We start from the raw sequence: 14,960 nt of genomic DNA on the forward strand, positions 1-14,960 counted from the left end.
ATTTTGTTAAAAAGTTGAATTATTGACTTATAATTTAGCTATGATTTCAGAGTTTGCTAATTATTTAAATTCAGTCAATGAGTAATGGTTGATGTTATTTGATTGGTATATTGAGTTGATTACTTGTTGAATAGTATAGGGAAACAGGTGGATAGTCCGATAAACAGGGGAGATGCTGCCGAATTTTCGATAGAAATTATATATGTTTTACTTGTTGGAGGATATTAAGTAGTTAAGAATAAGGTAACATGGTTGATTGAAACATGTTATTTGTTAATTTATCAATATTGACTTTTAATAGCTATAAAAGTTAATTGTTCAACTATGTGCTATGTGTTTATTTGACTGTAGTATGCATATGGATTTACGAAGGGTAGCTAATTACGGATTTTATACGTTATTCGATATTAGTTAACTTCATCGGCATCGACAACTGAAGTACCGTGTCACTCTTGGAGAATCAACCGAGACTTGTCTATCAAGGACATTCAGAAGTAGTTAAATAGCTTTGCGAATTGAATGAGGAATAGTTCATTAAGATGAAGCTGTGCTGTGAGATAGTCTAGTAGAATTAAATCGGTATGAAAATCAGCAGAACTGAGGCAAGTATCCCTATCTCCACTTATTGTTCAAGTGAGATATTTTGTTCAATCATGATATTGATGGATTTATTTCTCTCAAGCTTTCTTGCAAGTAATTCTATTCTCTAACTTATAATTACTGCAAGTATTCCTATTCAAATTCTATATTTAGAAGCAAGCGCTCTTTCCTTGAAACTTTTATTTATTACAAATGCACGACTTAAGTACGATTTTGAGTTGGAAAGAGTAACTTACCAAATTGATACACATGGTTTCAAAATCTCTATAAATGATTTTCATAACTCGGTTTAGTTCCTCGGTTGTAAGACTTATCCGTTGTAATTATACTTCCTCTGGAATAAACCTTTTCTTAAAAATGCAATTCTTTAGAACTGGGAAGTAAAAACTCAGATATAATTGGAGTTGCGTACGAGGACCGTTATTTGGTAACGGCCCAGCCTATTTGTTTGCGTAAGAGGACCATTGTAAGGCAATGGCCCAGCGTTATTTGAAGACCTAGCTAGTCTTCAGTTCCAGAACATGTTATTTCAGGGCAATGCGTAACCATTGTCCAAGTTACTGTAGACTGATCATCTAAGTGACTATTAACGTCCAATATATCTGAATGCTTTGGAAATTATATGTACTTTTGAATTGTTTTGGTTTCAAGTTAAAAGCATGTTGTTTTGTATACTTTCAGTTCAATTATTTTTTCTGCTTTAACTCCTGTTTCTTTTTAACTATTACACTTGCTGGGCATTCTTTTGCTCATTCTTGCTATTTCTTCTAACCCCTTTCAGATAGTGTTAAAGATGATTCATATGTCTAGGCTGCGCGTAAGAATAATGCTAGGCAAGGATTTCAAGTGATTAGTTTTAACTGAATGATCAGGTAAAGTATTCAGGAAGATGTCTGCGAGATTAGTGGTAATTAGAGTTGGCTTAATTTCGCTTCAAATGTAAAATAAATTTATTAAATATTATCAGCTACTCTGATAATTTAGATTGTGTTGTAATAAGATTTATTAGTTTATTTTTCCGATTTCAATACTAAAGCCTGTATGCGATCCTGTTTTCAGGGGGTGAAATTGAGTTTTAATTTAAATCATTTTTTTTATTTTATATCCAGGTTTTGGTTTTGAAATATTTATTTTTGCACTCTTTCAAAATTACAGGGTTCTAAATTGTTTTTTCTTTTAGTGGCACCAAATCCACCCTCCGGATTTGAGGGCTGTCACAACCTACCCATATAAAAGTTGTTAGAAAAAGGCTTAAGAAGTCATCTTTCTTATACCATGTGACGAAAGTCCTGCACTTTGAAGACATGAAATCATTCACAGCAGAGGACCAAAAATCAGTCCCTCCATTCTTTTTCCAATTAGGAGTCCTGCTTTGGGAGCATCCTGGGCAAGTTTGGAATAAAAAAATCGTTAGGATGGATGGGGTTATTGGTATAAAACACAGATAGAAGACTCTCGGTGATCCTCTCACATATCACATATCAATAGATGATACTATAAACTCTTCTCTCATGGATAAAAGATATTCAAAATGACTATAAAAACAGAATTCATTTGTACTTATAACAAGAGATCATCTATATATATATAGTACCAGCGGGTTTACATAATTCGTAGTTGTATTCGAATGCCAAGGGTTTGCATGAGTCCCTTTATTTCTACAATTTATTTATTAGGAGTACAGTGTATGTTTAGGTATAAGATTTCGTTACATTATTTAATTAACGGGAACAGCAAATTGGGACAGCTCCATTATTTAATTATTTATATGAGGAAACCTGTGTAACGGGGACAGGGACAGGAACCAGTGGGACAGCCCTAACGAGTGTTAGGCCGTACGTCTGGTTCATGTCAAGTTCTTCAGGCTTCATTCCGTGCGGGAGCTTCCATTCAAAATGATACACCAAAGAAGCAATCATCAAGCTCACCACCCTGTGCGCCAATGGTATCCCGGGGCAGATCCGACGACCCGACCCAAATGGAAGAAACGAGAAATGTTGTCCCTTAAAATCCACTTCTGAGTCCAAGAATCTTTCGGGCTTAAAACTTGTAGGGTCTTCCCAGGAAGTAGGATCTCTGGCAATGGCCCATGCATTCACTAGCACGGGTGTGTTCTTTGGTATCTCGTAACCGTTTAGATTAACATCTGTTTCGGTCTTGTGGGGAAATAAAAATGGAACAGCTAAATGGAGTCTCATTGTTTCCTTCACAATTGCTTGCAAGTAGGGTAGCTTGAGAAGCTCGGATTCTTGGATTCTTCCTTTTGCTCTTACGGACTCTGATATTTCGTTACGTAGTTTCGTCATCTTGTCGGGATGGAGTATCAGCTCTGTCATTGCCCATTCAGTTGTGTTGGTGCTCGTGTCGGTTCCTCCTAAGAATAACTCCTGAAAATGAAGAAATTATGAATGTTTCACGTAATTAATGAAATGGAAATGTTTTAGAGTGTTGTGAATTGTGATGTACCACTAACAGGACTTGAATGTGTTTCAAGGTAAAATCAGATGGATTTTCTTGGCTGAATTCAATTAAAGAATCCAAGAGATCTCCGTGTTTTGGTAACTTTTTCTCTCTATGTTGTAAGCGCTGATGAATATAATCATCGCAGAGTTCCTCGAGGCAACCGTATGCAGCGTTAGCCATAGGCCTTAATTTTTGAAGATCAAAGGCTTTAAGCAGAGGGAAATAATCTGCAACGTTGAATTTCATCGCGACATCCATGATAGTTGCCACAGCATTTTTGAATCCTTTGCTATCTTGATAGTCATATTAATTCGTCGACATTAGTAGAGAAACAAGTGTTTGACATTTGGTTTAAAGCCGTCGTAAAGGCCAACTTGGCAATTTCCACGCCTTGTTCTCCTTCTGATTTGCTAATTTTTTCAACATGCCGAACCATTTGGTCCATGACACCGTGACGTAGCTCACATAAGGAGTCTAGCTTGTGTGAGTTCGTTAAAAAAGTAGTTAAAACTCGTCGAATCATGCGCCACTCTTGTCCTGTGTGCAGCCACGCCACTGCATGAGAGGGGTGCTCCAGGGTACTGATGGCATCTGGGATGATCCTGCCAGAAATATCCGCGTCGTGCTTTTGCAGAACAAGGCGAGCCATATCTGCTGAAGAAGCCACGATGGTGGTGACACTGCCTTGCTGAATGGTCATGAGAGGACCATATTTCTGTGCTAGTTTGGCCAAGGATTGGTGAGGATTTGGGCCAATTTCTAGCAAGTTTCCAAGAATTGGAAGCCCTCTCGGACCCGGGGGAAGGTTTTTTCGTCGAAAGATTGAGGTGCAATACCCCAGAATTAGCAAGAGAATCAAGGACAAATAAAGATAGCTTTGAAACAATTCCATTTAAGTAGAGGCTAATAAAAGCAACTGACTATAAGCACAGAATAATACTGATTCTTGTAGTGTAATAATACTGATTATGTTTCCAGAATGCAGTACATGCTATGCTGAAGGCTTCAGCTAGCACTCACATTTATATGCAAAATTTTACTGTTGGATAAGATAAACAGATCTAACATGATAAATTGGCTTTCCAAAAAATTCAAAATCTGTAATTTGTTAGATTGATTAATTTGAATATAAAACTGCAATTCTATAGTAAAAAGACTGAAGGATAGTTAGATTACCTAACAGTCTTATACTCGATGGTTAAAACATTGTTAACAAGTGCATAACATTTTTTATTATGAAAATAATTCCAGTTATATCTTTACCGAGTAATTATCCATTAGGGTAGTAAAAGTGAGTTACCATCTGATCACAATATTGATCAAATAATAAGAACAGTGACTTCTTTGTTTCTTTATTGAAGTACGAAGCGCAATCACTTTTCAGAAATCAAATGTGGTGTGCGCGCATTAGGGTTATAGACCTGGGCCAAACTGAAGACTGAGTAACTATTTGATACGGAAAAAAATGCATCGTTAATTCTTAATTTGATTTTGATTTTCTTATAATAAAAACTAAACTGGTTTGAATCTATTGTTAAATATTATTGTTATAACCTAGGATACTGGTCCTTCAAGAACTTCATCCTTAGATTGTGTTCACTTCATTAAATGAAATGAGGGGAGAATAGAATAAAACTATATGAACAAGTTTTATGGAGATTGGAGAAAGTATGAGGCAATAATGATCATGATCAAATATGAGTGAGTTAAAATTTTTCATGAAATGTGATAGGAAAAGATGATAAACATATGGAATCAAAAATTCTTTCAAAACATGTAGGTTAGATTTTTAGTTAAAATAGTTAGAATAGAATGATTGAAAGAATGAAAATTATAAACAATTTCACTAATCATTCACAATTTATAAGACAAATTTCATTTCATTCTCCCCTCATTTCATTTGATGAAAGGAGGAGAGAATGAAATTAACGTAAGCCCTCGAAGAAGATGGTCGATTTGGAAGTATAGGCAGACTCATTTCCTGACAAATATAGAGGGCCTCCAGGCCGCACATGTGGACTCAACTATTTTGACTACTACGTTAGAACTTAGAACAGGATTCTCAGCGGTGCCATCTAATTTATGCACATTTGTATTTTAGAAAACAAGCCATCGAATTTGGCGCCATTTGGCTCATCATCTTGTTTCGGATGCATTATGTAGAATTACTTCAAGTGTCAAGTTAATCTATATCGGGTTATCATCGATAAAGAATTAATATAAATCAAAACTATCACCTATAATATCTAAAAAGGAAGAATATTTATTTAATATCAATAAATATAAATTGATTTACAAGATATTTATAATTTAGTAAAATTTATAATTTATAATTTATAATTATTTTAGATATATAATAATAAAATTTTATACGTAATACAAAATTTAAACATGAAGGAATTTTATAGAAATTCTATCATGTTTAAACAAAAAAGGTTTTAAACATGATAGGAATTTTATATACAAATCAAATTGTTTGAGAGTTTTAAAAATTAAACAAATAATTTTGTTTAATGAGTTTATGTTTTACTTGATATATCATACCGGGTATATTACAATAATTTAAAATTTGTTATCTATAATTTTATTTCAATTTTAAACACATGCATATTTATAATTTTAAAAATATCTAATCTTCTATATTTCGTTTGCATGAAGTGAAGTCACTGCTTTTCTCTTTAGAACATTACGAGTCCTCGTATAACCAAATGTCTAGAATTGTTTTTTTTTTTGAATAAAAAATATCCAGAATTGTTGACTAAGGATTGCAAATATATAAAATACTGACCGACTAAATATTGTGCTTTAAAGCATTTGACAAGGGGAAAGGAGTCTCATATAATATTCTTCTAACCTCTTCTTCTGCATTACTATTATTAAATGATTTCAAAATAATTAGACCAACAATTATGGACGGTGTCCGGTGCCCACATTGTTGTCCCAGGCAACGCTTTGGCTTTCAGCTACAGCTTCCACATGTTTATGCGACTACGCATGACTAATTTGGCAACTGACACTGACGTCGAGCTAAAACTTTTGGGGGCTGATATATTAAATCTATGAAAAGTTTATTTATTGTTTGAAGTTAATGTAAAAAAGATATATAATAGGTGTCTTAGGATTTATAGGTTATTAAAAAAATTGGATGACGTGATTTATAATATTTGTAAAGGATGGTATGATGGTTGTTCTATGTTTATGTTAACATTGTTCATGAGTCATGACTAAACATATAATTAGGTGCTGATCTTAATTAATCTTTGATTCTCATAGCTTAACCTGTATTTAGATGTCCCATTCACAATCTTTCAAAATAAGAATCTATGACATGCGGAGGTGATGGAAAATGCTGTATTCGGTTGTTATAGAGAGGTGATGGAAAATGCTGTATTCGGTTGTTATAGAGAAGTCATTGATTGTGTTTTAGAAACAGTAAAATAGTCATTTTGAGCCGTGAGATTTTATTACTGCACACGTGCACACTAATTAACTAATTATTGATAATAACGCTATGAATGAAATGAAAATGGTTTTTCTAGTGTGTGTCTTGACACATACTAAGAACTAAAATCTATCAATTTGCAGAGTTTTGATTAGTTTACACTCCTTAATAATGATGGACTATCTACATTTACAACAGTCATACCAATCAATCCAAATTCATGGATTTTAATGCTTAGTATGTGTCCTGGGACACACAGTAGACGAACCCAATGAAACATAAAAAATTTATGAAGAGAGAAAAATATGATAAAATAATGACTAAATATGGACGAGTTTAGTGGAAAGAAATCATAGATGAAGAAGTTACTACTGTTATGATTGCTGCCATTTCAAATACTAAAATGAGTTTGGTTTCCTCTGATTTGATCCCAACTGTGTCCTCACTCTCTCTGTAGGGCCGGTCTGACACATATAAAACACTCTCTTAATATTTTTCATGTTTGTGTCTGACACGTTTGCCAATATACATTTTTGATCGTTAATATCTTTAGTTTCATAGTGATATTAAATATAAAAACTTGACCGTATTAAAGTACACATGAATACGAATCCATCATTATATTTAGTTTTACAGATTTAACGTAAATTAATAATTTGTCTCATGTTATGAACAGTCCCGACATTGCAAATAAGAAATGAAAAAAGACACAGAGGGAGTACTATTATGAGAAAAGGGTAATAGATAATAAATTGATGATTTTTTTAGAACAATTAAAAAATAAAGATATCTTTTTTTTAAACCAAAAATTAAAGATATCTAACAAGCATTTTATCAAAATATTTAAGAACCTGTGTTTGATATTTTTTTTAAATAAAAATTAAAAATATGCGTCCCTAAAAAAATTTGTTGTGTAATTTTTTGTTTGCTCCTTTCTAACATAACAAGCTTGACATCGGGTAGGCCTTATTTTTCTGGTACAAGTTACTACTTCATCACAGAGTTGCACATAATAGAGTTAATTAATCCTTCTGCTGTATTGTACTGTACTGTATGTCAGTCTGCCTTGCCTGAGAAATTTCGATGACAATTTGGCCTACGCACCATCACAGTTTGCCACTTTGCCTGCCAGCCGGAATGCTGATTTTGTGAAAAAGTACGTATATGATATTTTTGCCTACCGAATGCCGATTTTGTGAAAAAATGGATGATATTTTTGCCTGCCTTCATATTTCGAAAACTGCATGCAGTATTTTATAGACCTTACTGAAAGTCTGAAAACAACAACATGGCCATAGAGGGCCGGCCCCAACACTTAAGAGACCTGACGCGAACTTAAGGAAAAAGGCCCCATATATAAATAACAGTAATCTCATCTCTTAAAAATTGCTATTCAGGCCCCATGCCATTACATGGGCCGCATGGAGTTAGAACCGGGTTTAGTTTACACGATACATATTGCACAGAAGAGCTCGAATATTTTCCCTAGAAATAATCTAGTATATACCAGATTACTAGCTAGTCTAATATTTTCTTTTATCACCACCGGTGAAGTTTCATGCTAAAAGAACCTCCTAATCTTTTGCAGCTAGTCTAATATTTGTTTAAAATTTACATGTGTAACCTCATGTATTCATCTTTCGGAATTTAAAAGAATATAACGTTATGCAGCAGGAAAATCTCTCGATAAGGAATATATGGTTTTCATTTTTTCATAAGTGTGTGTGACACAATAAACCAATACATAAAGCCAACCATTTTGTTCCACTGAATTACAAATACTCGGTTCAAAATGAGTAAAATTAGATGAAAAATTGGTAACGTGATAAAAATAATTTATATTTTATAACATATTTGAGATAGTCTAAGAAAGTAATGAATCTAATAGTGTTTTATATTATCACATAATAGAAATAATGAAATAAAATAATCAGCATTATAATATTTTGATATCATATTAAAAGTTTATATTTTTGAATATATAAAAATGTGAGAATATTCCAAAATAGATATCTTATATCTTATATATTTGAATGGACAAAAAGGGTATGGTGAACTGGTCGAGCTCATGAGGAAGGGAATTAATGTTATCCCAATATATATAGCTTTCAGAATATTGTGATTCTGTTACTTCTGTAACAGTATAGCTGTCATATTGGAGTAGGCCTGGCAATTTGACACGTGACACGCTAACACGAAACGAAACGACACGAAAAAAATGGATATGGGTTTTGATTTTCGATACACGAAACTTCGAAAGTACACGAACACGAAATTACACGATAGATTTCGTGTCGGATATGGGTTTTCATTTGGGGTACACGAAATACACGAAAGTACACGAAATATTTGTAGATAATATTTATTATATATATGTTATGATATATTAAATATATAATTGAGTAAAAAGTATATATTTATATGTATGTGTGGATATATATTGTAGATACATTAACAAATTTATAGAAAATTGTATACAAGTATAAATATATCATTCACATTTAATAAATTTATAAAGGAAAATATATATTAAATCCAATTTTTGATTAAAAAATATATTAATATTTTTATATATAATATACACGAAAAGTACACGAAATATACACGAAACGATTCGGATCGGATACGGGTTTCATATTAGGTACACGAAATTAATAACGGGCGGATACGGATTTCACCTTCGAGTACACGAAACACGAAAATACACGAAACGAAAGTATACGAAACGAAACGATTGCCACCCATATATTGGAGTGAGTCAGTCAGCTACTTTTCTGGATGTCAATTTTCATTTCCACAAAATGCAGATACACTATTCTTGTAACATTGCTCTCTAGTGTTTGTATCTTTATATTACTGCTCGTTTGTGTGTGTAAAGTGAAGCTAATTACACAAGTTCATCTTCTCTAAAGGGCTGATCTCGTTAATTTCTATTTCTTGCACGACTCGAGAAAGCCTAAATTTATTAAGGGCAGGTGATATATGACAATTTAATCGACCGCTATCCAAATCATTTCGTGTGCCAATTGATCAAGTACTAAACAATGAAAATGGGTAAATGTATTTGTACAGATACCAGTTGCCAAATTTGTAGAGGACGTTTGGATCATAAGTGAGAATGAGAATCGGATATGAAAATGGGGGTTTGGGAATAGATATTTCAAGATGGTAGGAAATGATCTACTTTCCAAGTGATATAGAGATTCTCATTCCATGTCAGAAAATTTCTAATCCAAACACAAACTCATATATTTGAGATTCTGATTTCCGTTAACATGACTCAATAACTATGAACATACGCCTCCATAGTCAACACGGGCCTTACCCAGAAAAGGATCTTTACTTGCATCCATCAATAACATGACCACTTATCATGTTTTAAAAACTTCCATTCATAACATGGCCATCCATAACATGATAAATCTGGCGGTTCGTCTGGCCCTCGAGTTAGATTGGCCAGGATGAAAGATGTGGAGCCAAATTCAGCACATCTTCATGCCGAAACTACAAGTTGCATGCAAACGACTGATCACCTACCTGCCAAACTTGATTAGGTGTGTGCTTGTTTGATTATTAGCTTTTGTTTCTCTTCCTTCTGGCACATTGCCAAAAAAAAAATCAGGACTCGGTAATTTAACCATTAATTTTATGTGTACAGGTATATGGATCCTTTTAATCTTGAATTCTAAAACATTCTAGCTTCTATCGTCACATTCTGACATAGTATGCAAAGATGTAACACACAAGAAAACAAAAAAAAATAAAAAATTAATATAATATTATAGTAATGACTATCTTGTACTCCCTCCGTTTCAATTTACATGTCCACTTTGAAGAAATTTTTTTGTTTCAAATTACTTGTCCAATTCAACTTTCAATGCAAAATCATATTTCCAAAGTCAATTCTACTCCACATATCTCTTATTTATATTTCCTAGATCAATCTCACTCCACATATTTTGATCATTTAATGCAATTAATTTGTGAACAACCACTTTTCTTAAACTGTGTGATTTTTTTAAAGTGGACATCTAATTTGAAACGGAGGGAGTATCTAGTACATGACGTATACCTGCTTAAAAGTTTGGAAGTTTGGAACATGCAAGTTGTGTTCGAAAATGTAATACATCTTGAATTTGACGAGCATGTGCGAAACTAGCTAAATTTCCGGCAAGAAATTACAATGACAAAAGCTTAAAAATGAATCATAAATATTTGAGCAATTTCTAATAACAAAATTTATTTTGCATCAAACCCACGACGATTCGCAGGAATAAAAACAGATATTATATATATATAAATATGGGGATATGATTTGCTGAGATCCATTTCAGTCTAGTACTGTAGTACATGTATTATTGATCGAAGGTGATGGGTACAGCGACCAGTGGGACAGCTCTCACGAGTGTAAGTCCAAAACTCTGGCTCATATCAAGTTCCTCTGGTTTCATGCCATTTGGAAGCTTCCACTCAAAATGATAAACCAATGAAGCAATCATCAAGCTCACCACTCTGTGCGCCAATGGAATCCCGGGGCATATCCGACGACCCGACCCAAATGGAAGAAATGAGAAATGCTGTCCCTTGAAATCCACTTCTGAGTCCAAGAATCTCTCCGGCTTAAAACTTGTCGGGTTTTCCCAGGAACTAGAATCTCTAGCAATTGCCCATGCATTCACTAGCACTTGTGTGTTTTTCGGTATCTCGTAGCCATTGAGATTAACATCTGTTTCGGTCTTGTGGGGAACTAAAAATGGAACAGCTAAATGCAACCTCATTGTTTCTTTCACAACTGCTTGCAAGTAGGGTAGTTTGAGAAGCTCTGATTCTTCTATCCTTCCTCTGGCTTTCACTGATTCAGCGATTTCATTGCGTAGCTTCGTCATCTTGTCCGGGTGGAGTATCAGCTCTGTCATTGCCCATTCAGTCGTGTTGGTACTAGTTTCGGTTCCTGCTAAGAATAACTCCTGAAAATTAAAAGCACAAAATATATTAGCCGTGTTTATTGAAATGATATCATGTTTAATATGAAAATGCTTTAGAGTGTTTTGCTGTACCACTAAGAGGACTTGAATGTGTTTCAAGGTAAAATCAGATTGATTTTCTTGGTTGAAATCAATCAAAGAATCCAGGAGATCTCCGTGTCTTGGTAACTTATTCTCTCTGTGTTGTAACCGCTGATAAATATACTCATCGCAGAGTCCTTCAAGGCACCCGTAAGCAGCATTAGCCCTCGGCCTTAATCTCTGAGGATCAAAGGCCTTGAGCAGAGGAAAATAATCCGCCACGTTGAATTTCATAGCAAGCTCCATGATAGTTGCGACAGCACTCTTGAAGCCTTTGCTATCTTGATAGTTATACTCATCCACATTAGTCGAAAAACAAGTGTTTGACATTTGGTTTAAGGCCGTGGTAAAGGCCAACTTGGCAATTTCCACACCGTGTTCTTCTCCTAATTCGCTAATTTTCTTGACATGCTTAACCATTTGCCCCATCACCCCATGCCGCAGCTCACATAGCGAGTCTAGCTTGTGCGTGTTCGTCAAAAAAGTAGCCAAAACTCTTCGGATCAAGCGCCATTCTTCTCCCGCGTGCAGCCACGCCACTGCATGGGAGGGGTGCTCCAGCGTCGTGATGGCATCCGGGATGATCCTGCCAGACATATCCGCATCATGCTTTTGCAGAACGAGGCGCGCCGTATCGGCTGAAGAGGCCACAATTGTCGTGACACCGCCTTGGCGAATGGTCATGAGAGGTCCATATGTCTTAGCCAGTCTAGCCAAGGACTGGTGCGGAAGCGGACCAATCTGAAGCAAGTTTCCGAGAATCGGGAGCCCTCTCGGACCCGGTGGCAGCTTCCTTCGTTGAAAGTATGAGCTGCAATACCCCGCAAGCAAGAAAATCAAGGACAGAAAAAGATAACTTAGATAGAACTCCATAACGCAGAGTCTGATTTCAGGTTGGTGGGTACTGACAGAAATAACTAATTTAGAGTCCAAGGCAGAGAAGTAGTAAATATGAAGTTGAGTAGAGGATGAGTTTAAACACTTCAGCTAGGCACTCATATTTATAGAATTATAGGGACATTTATTAGAGTCATTCTAAAGTGTGCTTATGGACACTTGCTAACAACTATTTTTTGTTGAGACGAAGAGTTTTAACTGATCATGATTTTTGTGCATATGCATGTAGTCATGATTGTTAATAAGATTTTGGCCAATAAAAACCCTCCACCCCAACAAAAAGTGGTTTTTAGTGTGTGCGCACACTGCATTTATTAATATTTGCATGTTTTAGTAATGCCACCATCTCCATCCATTTTTCCATAATTGCAAGTCACCCTTGCCAGTTGCCACTTGCCAGGCTCCAAGCTAGAGATAAAAGTCCACTGCAAAGTCTGCGTACTCTGTAATTATTTTATTTACAACACTCCGATTCTACCAAATTTCTTGTTGGACCGTAGTGTTCTGTTTACGCAATGTTCACGAATCACGATGCTTGCTTGGTACCGTCGGTTCAATAGATTTACCTTTAAAAATACATTAATTTATTTTCAGCGGAATATATAATTTTGGGATAGTAATTCATCTTCATTTAAGGGAATCAAACTTTTGTTTGCGTTAAGATGCTTCCGAAATTCATGAAATGTTGAGGTTTACTCCCTCGTCCGTCTCAATATAGAAGATCCTTTTGACTTTTGACTATTCAAATTAATTAAACTTTGACTGAAATTTTTATATGTTATAATTTGAAAAATATTATAAAAAATATCATCGAAAAGTAAATTTAGTCTATTTTAATATGTAACTTTCTATTTTCTAAGATAATAAGTAAATATTTTTTAATAGTTGATCAAAAATTAGTCAATTTGACTTCTCGAAAGGCAAAAAAGACTTGTAAATTGAGACGGGGAGTATTTTAAAGGTATGGTTTAATATAAATTTTTTTAAGTTAGGAACTTCCGAGGCCAGCATTGTGCGTATAAATAGAGATTAAACCTATGAATAACTATGACTGAAGTTAACATCATTCTGTAAAAAAAAATTGATATCATTTACCGGCGCCGCCGGCGGGGATAAATATTCATTTATTTATTATTATTCGTGAATACGGACACCTGTAGGCTAGTGTCAATAAGGTTATTATTTATTTATTTTTGTTGAGAAGTGTTAGAAATTTCAAAAAAAGGGAAAATATCAAACTTTTATCTCAAATCTTTATCAGCTGATTAGTTTCATTCAAATTAATAATAATAAGATATTAAAATCAATTATCAAGTTATTTAGAAAAAATTGGGGTATATTCTGAACAGTGTTCTAAAAATCGCCGAGTCGGCCGAGTACCGAGTACTAACCCCTCATCCGATCAGAATTCCGAGTAATCGGGTTCAAAATCGATTTATCAAAAAATCGGTCAAAACTCGGTTTGACTCCGAGTACTCAAGGTCAAATCTGAGTTTGAATTCTCAATTTTTTTATTGTTTTTTTTAAAATTATTTCAAAAGAGACTAAACATAAATTTATATATGTTTTGGTCTTTTTTTGCAAAGTATTGACATTAATTGGAAAGTATATATGATTTATCATTAAAACTTGTGAATGATTATGATGTCAAAAATTATCAAATCAGGTAGTAACTTTTATTTGAATTTCATTATTTCAAGTGTGTTATTGAAATATTAATATTATTAGACAGTTTTATTATTAATCACTATATAACCATGTATGAGAGAAAAAATTAATTAAAATAATACCCGATTAGTTATCCGATAACTCATTCCGAATACTCTCCCGAGTTCCGAGTACTCATTTTTCCGGAACCAAACCGAGTTCCGATTTTTACGACCTTAGATTCTGGACACTCAGCACAATTCTTCTTTTTTGTCGCAATAACAAGGTGATTATTATTTTGTTTGTTTTCGTGAAGATCAAAAATCAGTTATCAAGTCTACCATGCATAAATAGCCGCCCGTACCCTATGGTAGTATTATTTAACCGGTTTCGGTAATGTTTCCCTAGTGCATTTTCTTGTATTTGCCGGTGTAGTTTTTTTTTATTTAAGTCAATGAATTATTCTTACCGTTTTGCAGTTTTTAAGTTTTCTTATGTAAGAGCAAGCCCAATGCAATTCCCTATTTTCAACCCCTAAAATATTATATAATAATGGTTACCTAAAATATAGGGGACCAAAAAATTGTTTTGCTCCAATGGCATTCCCTATATTGATCCCCTATATTTCAAATTCACATATGCAACTGAAATAGAGAGAGAAATTGCAGTGGTAAATGACAGAAAAACAAGAGGATATATGAGCTGATGATGACATGGAGAATATAGGGGTTTGCTTTTCCATCCCTCAAATATGGGGTTGAACTTTCTCTCACCTAAAATAAATGAGGGATAGGGATTTACGTTGGAGTTGTGTTTTTTGTTCTCAATCCTCAAATATTGTCCAT

General features: G+C 34.2%; 2 protein-coding genes across 2 annotated transcripts; both read right to left on the minus strand.

Moving 5' to 3' along the window:
- Positions 1-2,240: 2,240 nt before the first annotated feature.
- LOC108208318 (cytochrome P450 76T24) lies at positions 2,241-4,038 on the minus strand. Its single transcript, XM_017378834.2, is given in 3 exon segments — positions 2,241-2,987; positions 3,067-3,369; positions 3,371-4,038. Coding segments are annotated over 3 exon segments (1,515 nt in total). The 5' UTR covers positions 3,956-4,038; the 3' UTR covers positions 2,241-2,360.
- Positions 4,039-10,689: 6,651 nt separating this feature from the next.
- Positions 10,690-12,560, minus strand: LOC108206417 (cytochrome P450 76T24). The gene is made up of 2 exons (XM_017376718.2): positions 11,563-12,560; positions 10,690-11,472 (listed from the first exon to the last, which is right to left on the minus strand). Exons 1-2 carry the CDS (start codon positions 12,442-12,444, stop codon positions 10,861-10,863), a joined length of 1,494 nt encoding a protein of 497 aa, XP_017232207.1. The 5' UTR covers positions 12,445-12,560; the 3' UTR covers positions 10,690-10,860.
- Positions 12,561-14,960: the final 2,400 nt, after the last annotated feature.

This window comes from Daucus carota, chromosome 2, assembly GCF_001625215.2.
Source record: "Daucus carota subsp. sativus chromosome 2, DH1 v3.0, whole genome shotgun sequence".
Taxonomy (NCBI): domain Eukaryota; kingdom Viridiplantae; phylum Streptophyta; class Magnoliopsida; order Apiales; family Apiaceae; genus Daucus; species Daucus carota.

Excerpts from the sequence above, each read along its gene's own strand:
- LOC108206417 (XM_017376718.2), bottom strand. The coding sequence starts at position 12,444 with ATGGAGTTCTATCTAAGTTATCTTTTTCTGTCCTTGATTTTCTTGCTT. Across the intron at positions 11,473-11,562 it reads ACATTCAAGTCCTCTTAGTG|GAGTTATTCTTAGCAGGAAC; the intron begins GTACAGCAAAAC and ends TTTAATTTTCAG.